Source organism: Taudactylus pleione, unplaced genomic scaffold (assembly GCF_031769625.1).
Source record: "Taudactylus pleione unplaced genomic scaffold, aTauple2 ptg000612l, whole genome shotgun sequence".
Lineage (NCBI taxonomy): Eukaryota > Metazoa > Chordata > Amphibia > Anura > Myobatrachidae > Taudactylus > Taudactylus pleione.
In genome coordinates this window covers 3,407,073-3,426,056 of record NW_028285014.1, presented here as the reverse complement: position 1 = coordinate 3,426,056, position 18,984 = coordinate 3,407,073, and the positions used below count along the sequence as shown (strand labels likewise).

The 18,984-nt window shown below is 48.6% G+C and overlaps 1 protein-coding gene across 1 annotated transcript; it reads left to right on the top strand.

Moving 5' to 3' along the window:
* The first annotated feature begins 2,109 nt into the window (after nt 1-2,109).
* LOC148480480 (protein kinase C delta type-like) lies at nt 2,110-15,023 on the top strand. Its single transcript, XM_088454307.1, has 9 exons — nt 2,110-2,590; nt 4,763-4,869; nt 6,137-6,307; nt 7,964-8,055; nt 9,156-9,218; nt 9,958-10,096; nt 10,596-10,787; nt 12,622-12,750; nt 14,874-15,023. The coding sequence occupies exons 1-9, from the start codon at nt 2,110-2,112 to the stop codon at nt 15,021-15,023; spliced, it is 1,524 nt and encodes a 507-aa protein (XP_088310433.1).
* The last annotated feature ends 3,961 nt before the right edge of the window (nt 15,024-18,984 follow it).

Here is an 18,984-nt window from a genome sequence, read left to right as displayed (position 1 = left end):
GATGCGATTTGCGCTAAATCGTGTCAGCGTGGTCTCGTTCCCTGCTTCACAGTACTGGTATTGTTGGCATTGTGTAGCGGGGATGGGTCAAGATGACGCTATTGCACGGTCACGCCCCCGCTCTACTCCCAGTTCAGCGTCATGTCCCCTGCCACACCCCCCTATGCTGCATCATGCCCCCGTTATACCGACCTACACTCCCCCTCTATCCCAACCCAGAGGGGAAGCCAGAATGTCAGCAAGTATGGCCAGGTCTGAGGCTCATCACACTTTGATAAATAACCCCCATAATATTTGTTTTAACATAGTTTACTTTATATACTACATTGTTTTAAGGGGCCCCCTCAAAAACTAAGGTTCGCCTCTGGATGAAGGTCCTGGGCTTTTCCCTGCTGCATGACTAGAGTTTATAGTGGAGTGGTGCAGTTGGTGTAGTGTCCCTCCCTTTATTGTACATTATTATTGTGCAGCAATTTGTATCGTATTGTGCGGGGTGGGGAAGGGGGAAGCACTGATTTATAGTATGGTGATTGGGACCAGAATATTATCTCGCTAGAGAACAAAGTGTCCCTTAGTCACCAGCAGATACAACATGTATAGGGAGGTGATGAATCTGTCATTGAATCAGCCACACAATGAGGGATCAGGAAGCAGGGCTGGCTCAAGGAATGTTCAACTAGTGTGGTCGAACAGAGGCGCCATCCCATAGGGGGCGCACCCCTCTCAGCATCCCGATTTCAGCACTGTCCCACTGTTCCACCCGTGGGCGGAAGTGTCCCGCAGGTGGCCTGGTCAGGAGGTTGGGCAGCACCACCGCCGCAGATGTGTGGCAGTGCAGGACCCTGGAGTAGCTGAATGGAAGCTGCACTCATGCGCATGGCATCCATTCTGTGCAGGGGAAGTGCTGGGCTCTCCCCCAGCCTGACGTTACACCGGAGGCGTGCCATGCGGGTATGTCCACAAATATTGTCATTTAGGGGCATGGTCTATGGTAATTAGAACCACACCCCATTTGTGGTTGCGCTTGGCGAAGACGCGCGCGACTAGATGCGACGACAACCAATGCTGCACAGGGTGCGGCTACCCCTGTCGGGAAGGGAGAGAGTGGATAATTTTAAGCTACTCCCTGGTACCAATATGCAGATATGCAGCTCTGTTACTGGGTCAGTCACATTCGGGAACACCATTCACATGGCAGTCCATTGGGTCAATGCTTTATACACATTACATTGCCACCCCCCCCCCCCGGCTCTGCTCCCCTGGGTGTGTTTGAGGTCGTGATTTCATCAATGAACCTAAAGCCTAGCCTGGAATCACTACACATGTACTAGTCCCAGGCATACCCAGTAGCCCGTAGTGAGTACTAGGTAGAGGGTGGGCAGTAATTTGGCAATCCTGTCTAATACCAGCTGAGAATAATAACAGATAATCAGAGGGATTAAGGCAGAAAAATGGCCTATGGTAGACTAGCGGGAACTAGGAGTAATATATAATATATATATATATATATATATATATATATATATATTATAAATAACAGCAGCCAGTATTGACAATCAGATATCACCTTATTTTTGGGCAATTTGGTGGAGGGTTATACTTTGAGATTGTATGGGATGCACAACCCCCACTATTGGGATACCAATGAGAATAAGCCAAATGAGCCTGTTTAATCACTCTAGACTGACACTGTTTCAAAAGGACACTTTTATGCTAGTACACTTATGATATCACATATGACAGATGTTCCCAAACTCTGCCATTACAGTACAGGTTTTAAGGATATCCATGCTTTAGCACAGGTGACCTAATCAGCACCTCAGTCAATTTGATTTGGGGAACCTCTGACATATAGCGTTTTTTTCATTTGTTGTATGTGTGTGTGTGTATATAATATATATACATATATTAGACACAGCCCCAAGGATTCTCAACCCTTAGAACCAAGAGTGTTAGGGACAGTGATGTCACAAACTGCTTTGTGATGTCACCTGGCTGCTGGCTCAGTGACTTATCAACATAATTTCCCTCTTTGTACCTTCACCATTTCCAGTGGTAAGGTGCTTTTCTTGTGCTTAGCGAGCTTGTGTTTATTATATAATATATAACATGAGAACGAAAAAGAGAAAGCGACCAAAGAAGAACAGGTGCGCTGCAGAGGAGCTAGAGGCTCCTAGCGGGAGGAATAAGGAGGATGTACGCGAGGTGAGAGGAGACCTTCCCAATATCCTAGAGGAAGGAGGCACTCAGGTGAGCGAGGAGAACCAGACAGCTGAGACGGCCTCAAAGACTCTCCAAAAGAAGAACAAAAAGAGTCAGACTAGATCTAAGAAGCCATCAGATGAGGCCCCAAATAAGAGGAGGAAGGTGGATAAGACCAGCAGTAACAGAGCGGCCTTTAAGAGGCCCCTAGACAAGATGGAGGACAGCAGGAGGAATAAAAAAAAGAAAAAGGAGGAGCCAGAAGATCCAGATGAGGGACCCAGCGCGCCCATCAGTACAGCCATAGCTGTGTCACACCAGAGGGGCAATAAGCGGTCTCACACAACTGAGGGCAATGGCGGTAAAAAGAAATTTAAGACAACAGCAGGTAAATTATTTTTATTAAAAAATATGAAATGTACAGTATTGTAAATTTTAATACAGAAGTAAGTGAGGTGTCAGGTACAGTAGTACTGATGTCAGGGCTGTTGAGGGTGGAGACTGGGCCAGGTACTGGTGGAGGTGTTGCTACGACCCCTTCCTAACAATTTGTTTACAAAGTACTCTGCGGGTTGGAAAGGGGGGCTGGATTTGTCCCCATCAGCCAGGGCTAGATCATCTCCCCCCCGTAACACTTGCAGAGAGAGAGGAGACAGCAGCTCATCAGCAGCAGCCTGCTCATTCTCCCTGCCCAATGTGCAATTAACATGAGTAAAGAGAACCCCTCCTCTCAACACCACTAATTTCTGTGTGTAAGCACCAAGAACAAGCGCACAAGTCAGTCGTAACTCCAATCCTATATATATGCGCTGCTCGGGGAGGCACAAGTTATCTTACACTCATGAAGACTCAGTACCGCCTCACCAAGCACAAAGGGCGCTAAGTGTTTGTTACGTGCAGCTCACAATACTGGCGCACATGCTCCGTGTGATACATTGTATGTGACATGATTGTGTTTCTCTCCTGTGCAACAGTAACTTAGGCCCCATGTACACAGCAAAAAGATTTTTTTTTTTTACAGGTAAATCATTATGATCTAGCAGCAAACTGGTGCATTTCTCTGCTAAATCTTCTCTTTCCCTAACTGGGCCTGATTCAGAGTTGTACTCAAACCCAATGGTGGTGGGACTACGCATGTGCAGAACGGGTCCTGCCTCATTGCACGCAGTGCCCCCTAAGCCACAGCCTGGTTGACAGGTTGTGGCCATTTGGGAGTGGGGAGGGGGTGGCGCAGCAGCGGATTCTCGGACGCAGCAGCGGATCACACAGGCATGATACTTCCTGCAGCTTTAGTATATTTACACACTGCAGCTGCATCCAAAGACACTGATGCTGCTGTGTGTACTGCGTCCATCTCTGGCTCAGGCGTGATGAGCTCTATTAGATAGCCCCGCTTTTCCTTCTCTCTATAAGCAGTATTACCACTATATACTTGTCATAGGTATAATGTCTTTACCCCTCTCTCACCTCTCGTCGCTCTTCATGTCGTTTCCCTATCACCCAGCTCTATACAACCTCTTTATTATATAATAATTACTATTCTACAGCACCTGTCACTTTGTTGTTCTATTGTCCTATCCAATGTTGTAGTCAGGATGATTTACCCTTTATTAATCTGTTTAATCTCTGTCGCACCCCAAGAACATATGATAAAGCCACGTAATAATATACTGACTGGGTACTACAGAAAACCAGCATTAATACTGTACCTAATGGTTCATAACACATGACCCCAGTTGTATACTTCTCTCTTTCTGGGCAGGAAATAGCATGCATTGCATTTTGGATGTCATACATTACACCACTAGTCGCATACAGTAGTGCGGTATGTATGTACAACTGCGATTATAAATGTAAAGGACAGCTCTTCCAATAAGAGCTGGTGTGCGGACTTCTAGGTTTATGACCCAGGAGTCCTTCTGCGCATGCACATCTGCCGGCCAGCACAAGTTGTGAGGGACACTGGGAAGGATCCTATTGGATCCCTGTCGGGGAATTATGCGGTAAGAAGACAATAAGCTTCTATTAGGCTATGGGGTACAAGCTCCACAAAGTTTCCCTTTTCTGAGCTTGGGGCATATGGGGAATGTGATCAAACCTCAGAAAACAGCAGTTTTCTGGGGTTTGACCGGAATTTTGGGCTTGATGCATCCGGCACCCTATGCTATAATTATCTGTAACATTTAAAAAGTTACATTAGCAGAAAAAAACTCAGAGCTGTAACTAGACTTTTTGGTGCCCTGTGCCAGAAAAATAATAGGCGTTCCCCCCCCTTCATTTTTCAAATTGGGACATAAGAAAGTGTACCCAAAAAAGGGCCATGGCCTCATGGGGATGGGCCAGGAAAGAGATAGGGGAAGCCAGGAGATGCTGGGGATAAAAGAAGAGGAAGCTACAAGTGAGAGTTATAATAAACAGGGAAATTGACAGGCACAAGCAGCGCCCCCTGTCCTGCGGTGCCCTGTGCCATGGCACTGGTCACACTACCCTAGTTACAGCCCTGAAAAAAAACACAAAGTTAATTTCAATAAAAAATGCTGATTTCTATTTATATCACAAGGTGGAAGTAAGAACCCCCCAGCCAGCTCCCCTGAGACATCGGCTGCCTCTCACCTGATGGAAAGTTTAACCTTCCATGGAAAGATCGGAGAGGGCAGTTTCGGGAAGGTAAGTGAGCAGTAGGGATTTTCCTGACTTCCCTGTAAACACTGCAGCAAATAGAACAGACCGTCTGATGACATAAGAACCTTACTTGCTGCATCATATTATTTATCAGCCATTATATACACAATGGGCGATCTCCATTAAAAATACAATGGGGACCATTTGAAAAGGCAACTCTGAAGGAAACAGCAGCGTATTCCTTGTTCTTCCTCCATATTTGCTTTTGGACTGCTCCTGCATGGCTGGATTAAGGTTTGTAGGGGCCCCAGGGCAGCTAACTTGTGGGGGCCCCTACCCAATAAAATGATGAATAAAATATGTTGGTGATGTTATTAAAAAGTATAATGTGAAAATACTCACAGCACCACAAATGTGTTAAGTCCACTGTAGTGCCCCAGTTCCCATTATGCCACACAGAAACCTCAGTTCACATGCCATAGTGCTCCCCCATGCTGATGCTATCGCTATGTGTAGGGGGTCCCCAGTGTGGGGAGTGGTCTCTTGCAGAGACAGGCAGCACTTCCTGATGTTCTGAAGAACACTGTGGTCACTTTGTCTTGTCACCTTCTGTTTGTACAATGATCTCTGGGAGTGTTGGCTCTGCAGGCTCCGCAGCTGAGGACACTGAGCCTGATTCAGGTTGGATTGCAATGCTGCCTTCGCACGCAGCCGGCTGATGTTTGCATTCTGCGCAGGCATATAAGATGCAGTGCACGTGCGCAAACCGGGCGCTGCGATCAGGAAGCGTTCACAGTTGGCACGCAGTCCCATCGCACATTGATTGACAGGAAGTGACCGTATGGGGGTGGTCGGCGGAAAGCAGGCATTCCTGTGCGTTTGAATGCTGTTACCGGGGCGTGCATAATGAAGCCCCTCTAATAGCATATGCTGGCAGAGGTCTAGATGGCAACAGGAAGTTTAGCAGTCTGTGAGGTAGGGTCAGGTCAATCACAACTGTGCGTATGGGTTCAATGTTACTCAATGTTACCGATGTTTGCGCTGAATTGTGGATTTATGTAATGGGAAGTGGGCGGCTTAATACTGCGGTTGGCATCTTGGTATAGTGTTGCAGTTGCCGTGTGATCGCATTCATTAGTATATTTTTGCAGCGAACGGGTACGTGCGAACGCAGCCTTGCATTCCGTGCTAAATCAGGCCCACTGTCCATTGCTTCTGTCCCTTAGTACCAGTGATGTAACGTCGCCCCCGGCCTGCATTACATACTGCACTGCTCCCTGGGGTCCCAGTCCTCACTCTCTGTCTCATCCAGGTGTTGCTGGCTTCCCATACCATCACCAGACAGCGGCTGGCTGTGAAAATGGTACAAAAGAGGACATTAGTGAGCAGCTTTAGGAACTCCATGTTCATAGAGAGAGACATCCTGGAAATAACTGGGGAGAGCGCGTTCTTCACGCATGGATATGCCGCGCTCCAGACACCGGTAAGAGTCTCTGTCACAATGATGATTAACGTCTTATTACACAGAGTAACAGCTTTGCTTCATAAAAATAAAATATTTATTGTATCTCATCGGTTCATTATAATAGTTCTTGTTCTCAAGACACTTGTATGTATCACCTTCCTCCTATAGGTCACAGCCAGACTATCCAATGCCATAGCTTGCTGGCTATGTTATTGCAAATATACATTATGTAAATGAACTGAATAATGTGTATGAGGAACAAGGTAATAACACATAACACAACCGTTCTTGCTGTGGTAACGGTAACACTTTTCCTATCAGGTTACCGCATACATGCCTACCCTCCCGGTTTTTGCGGGAGGCTCCCGATTTTTCGGGTAACCCCCCGCACCCCCAGAAGGGTAGGCATTTCTCCCGCATTCTGCCCACTTCCTAGTGAAGTGGGCAGAATTAGGAGAATACCCGCAGCAATCGCGGGTCTCCGTGAAGGGGGCGGGACTTAAGCTGTGATTCTGCATGAATCACAGCATTTGGCCCCGCCCCCTATGTAATTTGTGCCCAATCGCGGCAATTTTACCGCGAGGGGGCGGGGCTTAATGACGCGATTCGTCAAGCCCCGCCCCCGTCAGCCCCCTGCTGCATCTCTTACCCGGGCTTCTCCCGGGAAGAGAATGTTAAAGGTAGGCAACCCTGGGTTACCGTTCCACCTCCCTTAACTGTCAGTAGCAGCAGTCTGTGTCTCCCCAGCCCAGCAGACTCTGATGTAGGCTGGGCTGCGGTGGGACCAGGGAGGCTGACCAGCAGCAGCAGTCTTCTCTGGATCAGTGGAGGGAAGAGGAGCGATTACACTGATTGTACGCTCCCCCTGGATTTGCCTGGCTGAGGGGCACACGGCTTTGCCCTGCGCCGCAAATATTATTTTTTTCTTTACATTTTTTTTGTTAGGGTGTGTGGCCATGGTCGGCATAGCGGGGGGCGTGGTGCGGCATAGGAAAAGGAGTGGCTGGCACAGGATGCGGCATTGGAGTGAAGAAGTGATCACATCATCATGACCCGGCCCTTCGCTACACCATGCTGGAGATTATACGGATTGGCAGCCCCCCTCCCCCTCAGACCAACCTCAAGTAGACGGCTGCAGATAGAGTGCAGTGGGGTGCAGGGGTGGCATCTGGCCCGGGAATCTCACCCACTTTTCCAGGTGGACGGGAGCTCCACCCGATTTCTGGAGTCTGCCTGCCATTTCGGGATAGTAGGCAAGCATGGTGACATACCTCCCAACTGTCCCGCATTCAGCAGGATCGTCTCATTTTTCTGGGACTGTCCCACTGTCCCACCCGCGGGCCGCAGTGTCCCGCGGTGGGGGGAGGGAGTTGGGGGGCAGCATACACTCAGAGCAGAGCAGCGGGTATGCAGAGCGAGAATAGATGATGTGCGCATGCGCACAGCATCTATTCACAGTACGGGGGGAAGCCCGGGGGCAGCCCAGCATCTTGGAGATGCTGGGCACGCCCCTTACTTATGCAAACGGGGGCGTGCCTTCCGGCCACTCCCACTTCGGCGCACGGAAGTCCCGATTCACCTGGGATAAATGCTGGGAGGTATGTGGGGAGTCTGCTGTGTGTCAGAGTAATACCCATAATGTAACTGATGCCATGCTCTCTGTCTCTTACACAGGACCATGTCGTTTTCATCATGGAGTACCTGAGTGGGGGAGACCTGACCCAATTCATAGATTCCAGAGCCCCTTTTGACATCAGTACTACAAGGTAAGAGTGACAATGGGTACATTCGGTGCTGAGGCCTGTGTCTGTGTCTGACTGTGGTGTAAGATTAGCCCAAATTTCCATTGTTTCTCCCACTAGGCTCCTTTCATTGTTGCCGCTCCCCTATCTCCACATCTTGGTGCCCATCCCCCATAGCATCCTATCAGTATAACAGCAATACATGGAAATAATTCAGCCTATCTGGCCCAACGTTTATAATATGTAAATATAATTATTAATATGAGAGATAGTAACAGCACCTCTGTACATCTAGTGCAGTAGGGCTCGGCCTATGCAGCCTAAAGTTGGGTACACACTTGCCAATGCCAATGTGTACCTGGATGATATGTCGGCCGACCAGATGATATCTCATGCAACCGTGGGAGCACCCAGAAAGTCCATACACACTATGCGATCCACACTAACTGTTATTCCGTTTTGTGTCGTTAGAGCGCTACAGTGTTCAATGGATCTCATAGTGTGCACCCAGCATAGCAAATCCAGGCCGGACCATTAAAGGTTTCCATGGTGACAGGTCTGTGTATAATAAAGAGTCTCCTGGAGATAGGGCACCAGTGTGTTACTTATGCTGGCCATACACGCTACAATTATCGGGGCGATCCGCATGAAATTGTAGCATGTGGGGAGGCGACCGAGGGTTAAATATTGCTCGGTCGGGCATGCTGGATTGTCCAGCATGCCCATCCGATGCGATATTTACCCGGTAAACTGTCGGCCGCATCGGGCAGTGTATGCCCAGACGCGGCCGACAGACAGACATTTCCTGTGTTCCTTCCTACGGAAGGAACAGGGAAATGTCTCCTCCCCCGGGGGCGGAGTGCGGATGTCGGGCTGATACACTGTGAGAGAAATCTCACAGTATATGCGGGTGACATCTGCGGCTGGCATGCTGCCAGATAAAATGTCTGTCGGTCTGACAGACATTTTATCTGGATGTGTATGCCCAGCATTAGCCATACAGGAAGCCTGTGTGACATTGTTTCCCGTGATGATATCAGGGGGAATGTGCCATCTCATTATTATCAGTCATCTCACTTTCACAATATTTTCTACTGATAATTATTTTCTTTCTTCCCCATCAGATTTATAGCAGCAGAACTTGTATGTGGGCTGCGCTTCCTGCACACGAGGGGAATCATTCACAGGTAACGTATTATTTGTAATGATCACATATAGTAACCACCTCATAGAGTTACAGTGCAGCTGTTATGTCCTTGTCATTAATTTCTGGGTATCATCATGATATTTGGGGTAAGACTCTTGTGACCGCTCCACGCACCATCTTATCTTCCCCTGCATCCCATCCCATGGGTAGTGACTGTATGCAGCTGACCTCCGCAGCGACTGTCATCCTAGTGACCACATCTCATGTTACAGGTCCCTTCGTCGCACTGTGGGCGGGGTGCAGGACGCTGTGCATTTTGCATGCAATGCATCCCGCCACTCACCGCAAGCATAAGATTATTTATTAATGCCGTATGCTTGAAAAAATCAAAAAGGACAGCTCTCCTGGAAAGGACTGTCTTTTGTGATAGAAAAACCCCGGGTATATTATCCAGAAGTCCTTCTGCGTATGCGTTGAGTGACGCACGCACCGCGGGGAGTGTAGGGAGGCATCCCTCTCAGGGGGAGTTCCGAACACAAGCCCATAGGCTTCTATCGGACAAAGCCATCTAAAGATGGCATTACCCACTACATCCAAGCCCCGGAATGTATGGAATTCCTGAGATTGGTGCATACGTGGTGAGCTGCATTGCTGCATCCAGCACTGAGACACTCTAATGGGTTTTATTATGTCACTCTGGGGACATTTCTCCACAACAATCCAAGTTCTACAGCTGGTAGTTCTCTGACAAACAGAACTTACACTCACTCTCCTCACAGGGACATGAAACCAGACAACATTCTCCTGGATGCAGCTGGCCATGTGAAGATTGCCGATTTTGGCCTGGCAGCGAAGAATATCCATGGCCATAAAATGATCAGCGAGTGTGTGGGGACCCCAGGTTACATGGCCCCAGAGGTAAGTAACACAGTCTTCCCCTACAGGCTTCTCATGTCGCCATTTCCATATTTATCCCAACATATCCATGTCCCAGTGACATCACAAGGGGGGTGCAGGGGGTGTGGGCCACACCCTGGTGTCACCCGCCAAGGGGTGACACCAGGGGTGTCTTTAGAGAGGAGGGGGCCCATGTGCATCCCCCATCACAGGCCCCCTCCTCTCACTCCGGTGGCCGGCAACTAACTGACGTGGCTGGCCGGCCACCGCAGAATCAATAGACTCTGGCCACAAGTGTGTGCCCGGAGTCTATTGTGCATGCGCAGATCGCCGAGGAAATGGCGCAGCCGCCATTATTCCAATGATTTCCTCACAGCGTATGCGCAAAACACCGGAAAATGGCTGCGGCTTTCGCAACAGCGTGCACGTCCGGACCAGTATGTACAAATAACAGCCTAACTCGGTGCCTCCTGCCAGGATGGACAATGTACTAACTGTTTGTTTCTCCGTGTTGTCACAGATACTTTGTGATCTCCCATATAACAGCATGGTGGACATCTTCTCATTTGGGGTCATTTTCTATCAGATGGCAACTGGGTCCTACCCATTTTATGCCGGTGAGGAGACCATTAAGATTGAGTATTCTGTTATGTATGACGCCCCGACGTATCCAAAGAACCTCAATCCAGAGATCCGGAACATCCTTCATAGAGTGAGTATAAACACGTTTATAGCTGGGTCCAGAGAACATGGAGTCACAGAGGAAATAAGACCTAGATTATAACTAAGCACACACTAAATCAGGGGTGGGGAACCTTTTTGCTGCCGAGGGCCATTTTGATATATATAACATTATTCGCGGGCTGGTGCAGGCCACGCCCCCTCCGTGTGAAGTCACATGGGGGCGCGGGTCACAATTGCCGGTGATTACAGCAATGGGGAGCTGTAAGGGCAGCGGTGTGACTGTCTGAAGCATCCTAAGGACGCTCCAGGCGGCACTGCTGCATAGATTATGGCTGCAGGGTACCATTCTAGGCACCCTGCTAGCCAGATGAGGCTAGCAGAAAAAAGCTACGATGGCCAGACCAAATGATTCCGCGGGCCTTATATGGCCCCCGGGCCTGAGGTTCCCCATTCTGCACTAAATGCATAGGCTATAAGGGGTATAATTACTAAAGTGCAGGGTTTTAGGAGTGGAGATATTGTCCATAGCCACCAATCAGAATTTAGCTATTATTTTCTATAGGGTGCTAGATAAATGTTAAGTAGGATCTGATTGGTTGCTGTGGGCAACATTTCCACTTCTAAAAACCCGCACCTTAGTAAATATACCCCTAAGTGTCTACAGTCACAGCATTCCCATCTAGTTATAGGCATACCCCTCAAATGTAACTACAGCAGCAAGACAGCAATGTGTAATACCACTTTTCCACCAAAATCCCATCTCCAACCTGAGACACTGAGCACGGCTCGCAGCCAGGTTTTACCCCTTTTACACTGGCAGCTGGTCCTGGGTTATTTTCTGGGTCTAGCTGTCACAACGGACTCGGCTCTTCCGTGACATAGGTCCTCCAATGTTACAGTGGATGCTTGTAGATGATGTCAACTCCAAGCGCTACTGAAGCCAACCAATTCGCTGGTTTGAGGCATGCCCCCGGTCACCGTGACCCGGGTCACGCTGTTTATTTAAACTGCACCAAAACCTGGGTCCTTCAGTGACCAGGGTTGGATTCCCGGGTCACAAGACCTGGGTTATTTTTCAAGGACCCTTTTACACCGAGTCGTGACCCGGATACATCCTGCAATAACCCATGTTATTGTGCCAGAGGAGAAACGGTATTCAATGGCCGGGTGAGAAGTTTGCTCTGAGAAGATTGCCCCATTTACAGGGCAGCTATCATGAAGCTGCAGTTGGAATAGGCTTTGGATATTATTATTACATACCTTCTATTTGTCATTATTAGCTAGGCATAAAGTAAGGCATGCAGGAGACCTGGCTGCATTGGCGTCGGATTAGCAGTAGCAGGAAAAGGGTTTAATGTCACTGATCAGATCTCTAGTTATACATATTACTTGCCATATTGTGTCCTCTTTTGGAGGACTCACTTTCTGATAAATACTAGTAAAATACAATATAGAATAATGATACAGTCACGGCCATAACAGGGCAAGAATTCGCACTTTGCCAGCCCTGACCCCCAAACATGTGCTGTCATGACATCATGAAGAGGGGGCAGGACAACTGGTACCAGGATAAAGCTAAATGCTGGGAATGTCCTAACTAAGGAAGATCCAGGCGGCTCGGTAGCAGCTCTACGGCTGCTGGGTGCTATTCCACAGACAATTAACGTCACAAATATTATTTTACTAGAAGAATAGCATTTATGTTGAAAAAGCCTCCAGCAAATGTAGTTGAAAAACAAAGGTAAAGGATTTTATACATGTCGTCCTGAGAATAAAGTGCCATAAAGAATAAGGATGAAATTGGTCTAATGGTGCTTGCCTGCCATTAACATCCTATACGTTTCTGTTTATCTCTACGGTAGCTCCTAAGCAAGTCCCCAAAGAAGAGACAGGTGATGTGCAGCAATCTGAGAGGTCATCCATTTTTCTGCCCAATCAACTGGGAGGAATTGGAGGCTGGAAGAACAACTCCCCCATTTACATTGCAGCCTGTAAGTATATGAATAAGATGTGAGTTTATGCCATGTGTGCGCTATCATGCAGTCACATTATCCCATAGACTACTGGGTGCAGCGATGGATGATGATGAGGAGAGATATATAACTTTGTAGGAAATTGTCACACAAAAGCGAATCTTCTGGCAGAATATTCTGTGTCACAGATTTGCGAAGTCCTGCTGATACAATGGCGTTCCTCACTTTATTGGTAAATTCAGATTAGATGAATACCTAGGAACATATTTATCAATTATCGGTTATCGGCAAAAAGAGATTAACATTGCCTGCGATGTGTTATGAGTGAAGTGCATACATGGGGGGGGGTGATTCAATGCATTGCGATGCAGAATAGCGCTGGAAGGGAGCTCTAGGAGCTATTTAATTCACAGCAATATTTAACTTTGTTGGGTTGCAGTTAAGTTGGAGAATGCCAGTTTCCATGACTTCACCTGGGTGTTTAGTCGCAAGAACCGTCATTCTCCGACTAAAGTGCCGGCCACGAGGCTGTTAGCGCCGTGCTAAGCCGGATAACAGCCTTGCGGCTGGCACTTTAGTTGGGAACTGCGAGAAGGCTAAACAGTCCAGTGAGTTGAATAGCTCAGGAAGCTCCCTCCTGGGGCTGTTCAGCATTGTGCTGAATTGAATCCCTGAGATGGGGTACAGCACCCGATACTATGCACAAGCTGCCGATTACATGAAAGATTGTGCAGCAAAGGGGTCTATTCAGATCCCTTCAGCTTGTTACTTACGTCCGGCGGCTCCGGACAGTCACAGGCTTCCTCCTGAGGTCCTCTTGTGCTCGCCTGCAGGGGGAAGCTTGTGCAGCTACAGAACAGCAGCGGCCATGGGGGAGCCGGATCGCACACGGGGTGGGGATGGAGGGGGGGCCAGCAGGATAAGAATCGAATGGCCGAGGGGGTGGGAGGGGTGAGCGCCGGTTTGAACACGGGCTGGGAAGGGGGGCAAGCCAGATCGGACACAGGCGCCCGCTGTGAGCGGAGAGCCGGATCAGATACCAGCAGGGGGTGGGGGCGTCTTAGCCAGATCTGACACCACCGGCCCCCGTGGGGAGGGGGGTTTGGAGGAGAGAGAGCCAGATTGCACACCGGCGCTTGATGTAGGGGGTGAGGCGGATCTGACACCGGCGGGGGGTGGGAGCATGCTGGACCACTGTCACAGCTTCTAGTTTTGGTTGCTGCTAGCGGCGGGGTGGGGCTGGAGGGTCGGCTGGACAGATAAGATACTGACTGCTGCGGGGCTGGAAGGGGTGAGCCGCTGTGAGGGGAGAGCCGGATCAGACACCGGCAGGGGGTGGAAGCGTGCAAGACCACTGTCTCAGCTCACCGCACCGGCTGGGATGGGCGAGGGGGGGGGACTTCACAGAAAACGCAGCTTTTCGGAAGTGATACTTTTGTTAGGGAGGCATGATGATTGCCTCCAAAATGTTTTTTAAACTTGCGTCGAGTTTAAAACATAATTATCACTAGTGATAATTATGTAATGGTGAATAGGCCCCTTAGTCTTTTGTGGCCAAATGCAAATTGAGGAGAATATTTTATGGAATGTTTTTGAAAATTCCATTAAACTATAATTATTGGGCATTCGCTCTTCCTACTCGCCCCTGCTGGCCAACATGAGGAATTGCAGAGCCGTGACAGGCTGCAAGCACACTGTGTTTTTCAATGATTCTTAGAGGACTTATATAACCTCTCATAGCTAGTAATTCAGTTGCAAAAAAACAGACACATTTTTACTTTATTTGTTTATGTTACTTTCTACAAATTTACTGTAATTTTTTCCATTCAAATTTATTTATAATGTATAAAGGAAAACCAGCTCTACAATGTAATAACCCGAAAATCAGCCAGGTATCTCGTCAATTCGGTTACATATCTCTGTCACGTCATTTTCTCATTTCTGGTAGTAGCTCTGTATTAATATATTGATGTTTTATGTTATCATGCAGCATATAGGATAGCATAACATAGAATAGCGGGAAGAGCTTGCACACTATCTAGTTATTATTCTCCATTATGACACATACAGTGACAAATTGCCCAATTAGCTCGGCATTTACCTGTCTATTATGTGACCAATCTGATTGATCTTCTTCGTAGACCCCAGTTACAATCAGGGAAAATGTACCCCTGGATGAGTTGCTGTCACCACCAGAAGCACAGGAGCCACCGATGTCTATAAAGGAGAACCGCCTGTTCCGTGGGTTCTCATTTACAAGTGACAGGTGGAAGACAATGCAGACTCCATAATGCACTGCAGGTAACATCTCACCCAGTACATCACATCAGAGGACCCCGGCTCCATCCTCATTCTGCTACCAACTATCTCAGCTGTAACATCTGCTGTGTCCTCCACATGTCATCAGTGTGTTCTCCACGTATCATCAGTATGTCATCTGCTGTGCCCTCCACATGTCATCTGCTTTGTCATCTGCTGTGCCCTCCAGTGTGTCTTCTGCTGTGTCCTCCACATCATCAGTGTGTCATCTGCTGTGCCCTCCACATCATCAGTGTGTCATCTGCTGTGCCCTCCACATCATCAGTGGGTCATCTGCTGTGCCCTCCACATCATCAGTGTGTCATCTGCTGTGCCCTCCAGTGTGTCATCTGCTGTCCTCCACATCATCAGTGTGTCATCTGCTGTGCCCTCCACATCATCAGTGTGTCATCTTCTGTGCCCTCCACATGGCATCAGTGTGCCATCTGCTGTGCTCACCAGAGTGTCATCAGTGTGTCATCTGCTGTGCCCTCCACATCATCAGTGTGTCATCTGCTATGCCCTCCAGTGTGTCATCTGCTGTGTCCTCCACATCATCAGTGGGTCATCTGCTGTGCCCTCCACATCATCAGTGTGTCATCTTCTGTGCCCTCCACATGGCATCAGTGCCCTCCACATCATCAGTGTATCATCTGCTGTGCTCTCCACATCATTAGTGGGTCATCTGCTGTGCCCTCCACATCATCAGTGTGTCATCTTCTGTGCCCTCCACATGGCATCAGTGCCCTCCACATCATCAGTGTATCATCTGCTGTGCCCTCCACATCATCAGTGTGTCATCTTCTGTGCCCTCCACATGGCATCAGTGCCCTCCACATCATCAGTGTGTCATCTGCTGTGCCCTCCACATGGCATCAGTGTGTCATCTGCTGTTCCCTCCACATCATCAGTGTATCATCTGCTGTGTCCTCCACATCATCAGTGTCATTTCCTGTGCCCTACACATGTCATCTGTTGTTCCCTCCACATGTCATCTGCTGTGTCCTCCACATGTCATCTGTTGTGTCCTCCACATGTCATCTGTTGTGTCCTCCACATGTCATCTGCTCTGTCCTCCAAGTGTCAGTAATAACATCTTCTGGATCCTCAAGTCAGCAATATCATCATGTAAAGTGCTGCAGAATGTGTATGAGGTATAACTATTAATAAAATTATATATTTTCCTACCTCGGTGTATGAGAAACCTGATTGACTCACTTATTCCTTTATTGCATATAAGAAAACCCATCCACTCATTGCGCTCTATACCATACAGCGTGATTTATACTACACGGAATGCTGTATGTCAGCGAGCATTACCTCCTGCACGCCCCACGGATAGGGCCTGATTCACAGATGTCCGCTGATGCTGAACTGAGACGCCGGAGACATTTTTATTACCTATGGGATTGCAGTTGCAGGCAGAGACACGCCCCCGGAAATGGTCACGACACGCCTGCGTTTGAGTTTGAGTCGCCACCTCCCTTATTGCCGCCCACAAGCTGTCCCTGCCTGTCAGTCACTTTGCGAGTAGATTCACACTGCGAGTGACAATGAAAATTACGCACGTTCAGCGTGACTCAGACACATGCACAGATTACTGATAATCATTAAAATTATGGAAGCAGCGGCATTGCGTCCATCTCTAAATCAGGCCCATGGTCTCATCACCATTCCGCCCTGCTGGCATTTTATATGGGGTAGCCGACTCCTCTACAAACTCATGGGTCACCAAAGTTACTATTTGTTCCCATGATCTGTAGCCTCTTACAGTATATGCTGAATAATAACTGTAATTTACATTAACATTGTAGAATCATTTGCTGGGCGCACAATTGTTATTTGCTGGGGTCAGGGCCGGTGCAAGGTTTCTTGGCACCCTAGGCATAGCTTCAGCCTAGCGCCACCCCCCTTCCCTCAGATAGCTACACAAGCCCTTATACAGAGCCCCCAATAGTGTCCCCCCTATGCAGTGCTCCCAGTAGTGGTCTCCCCTATGCAGTGCCCCCAGTATTGGTACTTATAAAGTGCCCCCAGTAGTGGTCCCCCTATGCTGTGCACCTTATACAGTGCCCACAGTAGTGCCCCTTATACAGTGCCCTCAGTAGTGCCTCTTATACAGTGCCCCCAGTAGTGGTCCCCCTATGCTGTGCCCCCAGTTGTGGTTTTCCTATGCAGTACCCCTTATACAGTGCCCTTAGTAGTGACCCTTATAATGTGCCCTCAGTAGTCCCCCTATGCTGTGCCACCCTATGCAGTGCCCCTTATACAGTGCCCTCAGTAATGCCCCTTATACAGTGCTTCTTATACAGTGCCCCCAGTAGTTCCCCTTATACAGTGCCCCCAGTAGTAGCCCCCCTATGCATTGCCCCCAGTAGTGGTCCCCCCTATGGAGAGCCCTCCAGTAGTGGTACCCCTAAGCAGTGTCCCTTATACAGTGCCCCCAGTAGATGGCACCACCTATGCAGGGTCCCTTATACAGTGCCCCCCAGTAGTGCCCCCCCTATGCAGTGCCCCGTATACATAAAACAGACACACAGACAGACATTAAACATTATACTTACCTGAATCCCCGCTCCTGTGCCCGCCGCCATCAGCTCTTCTGTTCTCCTGCTCTGCACAATGGGAGAGACGTCATGACATCTCTCCCTTCACCCAGTGTGGGAGCTGGTTGGCGGAGCTCATGAGTGAGCTCCAGACGGCTCCGGCAGTGGGCGCAGCAGCCAATAAGAGTCTGTCTGACTCTCACCGGCTGCTAAAACAAACACACAACTGGTGGCGGTGTGTTTGTTACTGTGTAGTGCGGACCGCACTACACTTAATGAAACCAGCGGTGCTCTCCAGTGGCCAGCGCTCCAGGCAGCTACCTAATGGTAGCGCTGGCCCTGGTTGGGGTCCCCCACTTCCCACCCTCTCCAGTGCCCCATACCGCCTACTCGTCTGTTATCACACCCTCTGGTTCTGCCACCATTACCATGTAATTTATGTGTGTAATGTGTAGGGATGTGCTCTGGACCATTTTTGCTGGATTTGGATTTGGCTCTGATTCGTCATCCGGTTTTGGATTTGGATTTGCCAAACCTGCCGTGACTGGCTTTGGATTTGGATTTTTCACAAAAATTTACAAAAAAAGCTGATTCGTTAATTTCCAGTCATTTACAGTCAATTTAGACCACCTCACAGCTTATAAGGCGTCCATAACTTTATTGCAATTAAAGACACTGTAACAACTTACAGCTAAATTCTACTAAAATAAAGACACCTTAACGCCAACGCCAGGTTCAAGGAACCATAGCCTGCCACCCAAACCAAAACACTAGCCCGCATCCAAAAAGAAAAACAACACCCAAAAACACACCTACCATAACCAACCATAACGCTGACAAATGCACCCCATCAGAGAGGAAAAATGTAACTTGTTCCAACCGCAAACTTGGATACCACACCAACAAACCACCAGACCCAGAGGCAAAACAAGAAACAGCCCTATTAATCTTCCGGCGAGCCGTATCCAAGGCCAAAAGGTCTCTAGAAACTGTTCATACATTGTGAGGGACAACATCCGACCACACCAAGCACACCTCAGGCCACCATGACCATAGGGCGGCCAAGTCAGCCTTCATCCACAAGATCAGCTTAATACTCCCAACTGTCCAATAACATTGCCTCCAAGGTGAATCACCAACCATGACATGCCCCCACAGCGCTTCTCATGATAAAACAGAAGGTACAAAGAGCCGACCAATGCATAACGTGGACCCCAAGATTACCGATCCTGACGGCCACCGAACAGGGACGTCCTTCTTGCAATCCCATGCTACTCAGCCCAATAAATAAATGAATGGCCCACAAGCCACACTTGCTCAGAAGACACGGGCAAAGTTGTAAAAGAACAAACAGAACTAAAATGCTGCAGTGATAGAACTTATATAAGAAAAAGGATAGAGTGGTAAC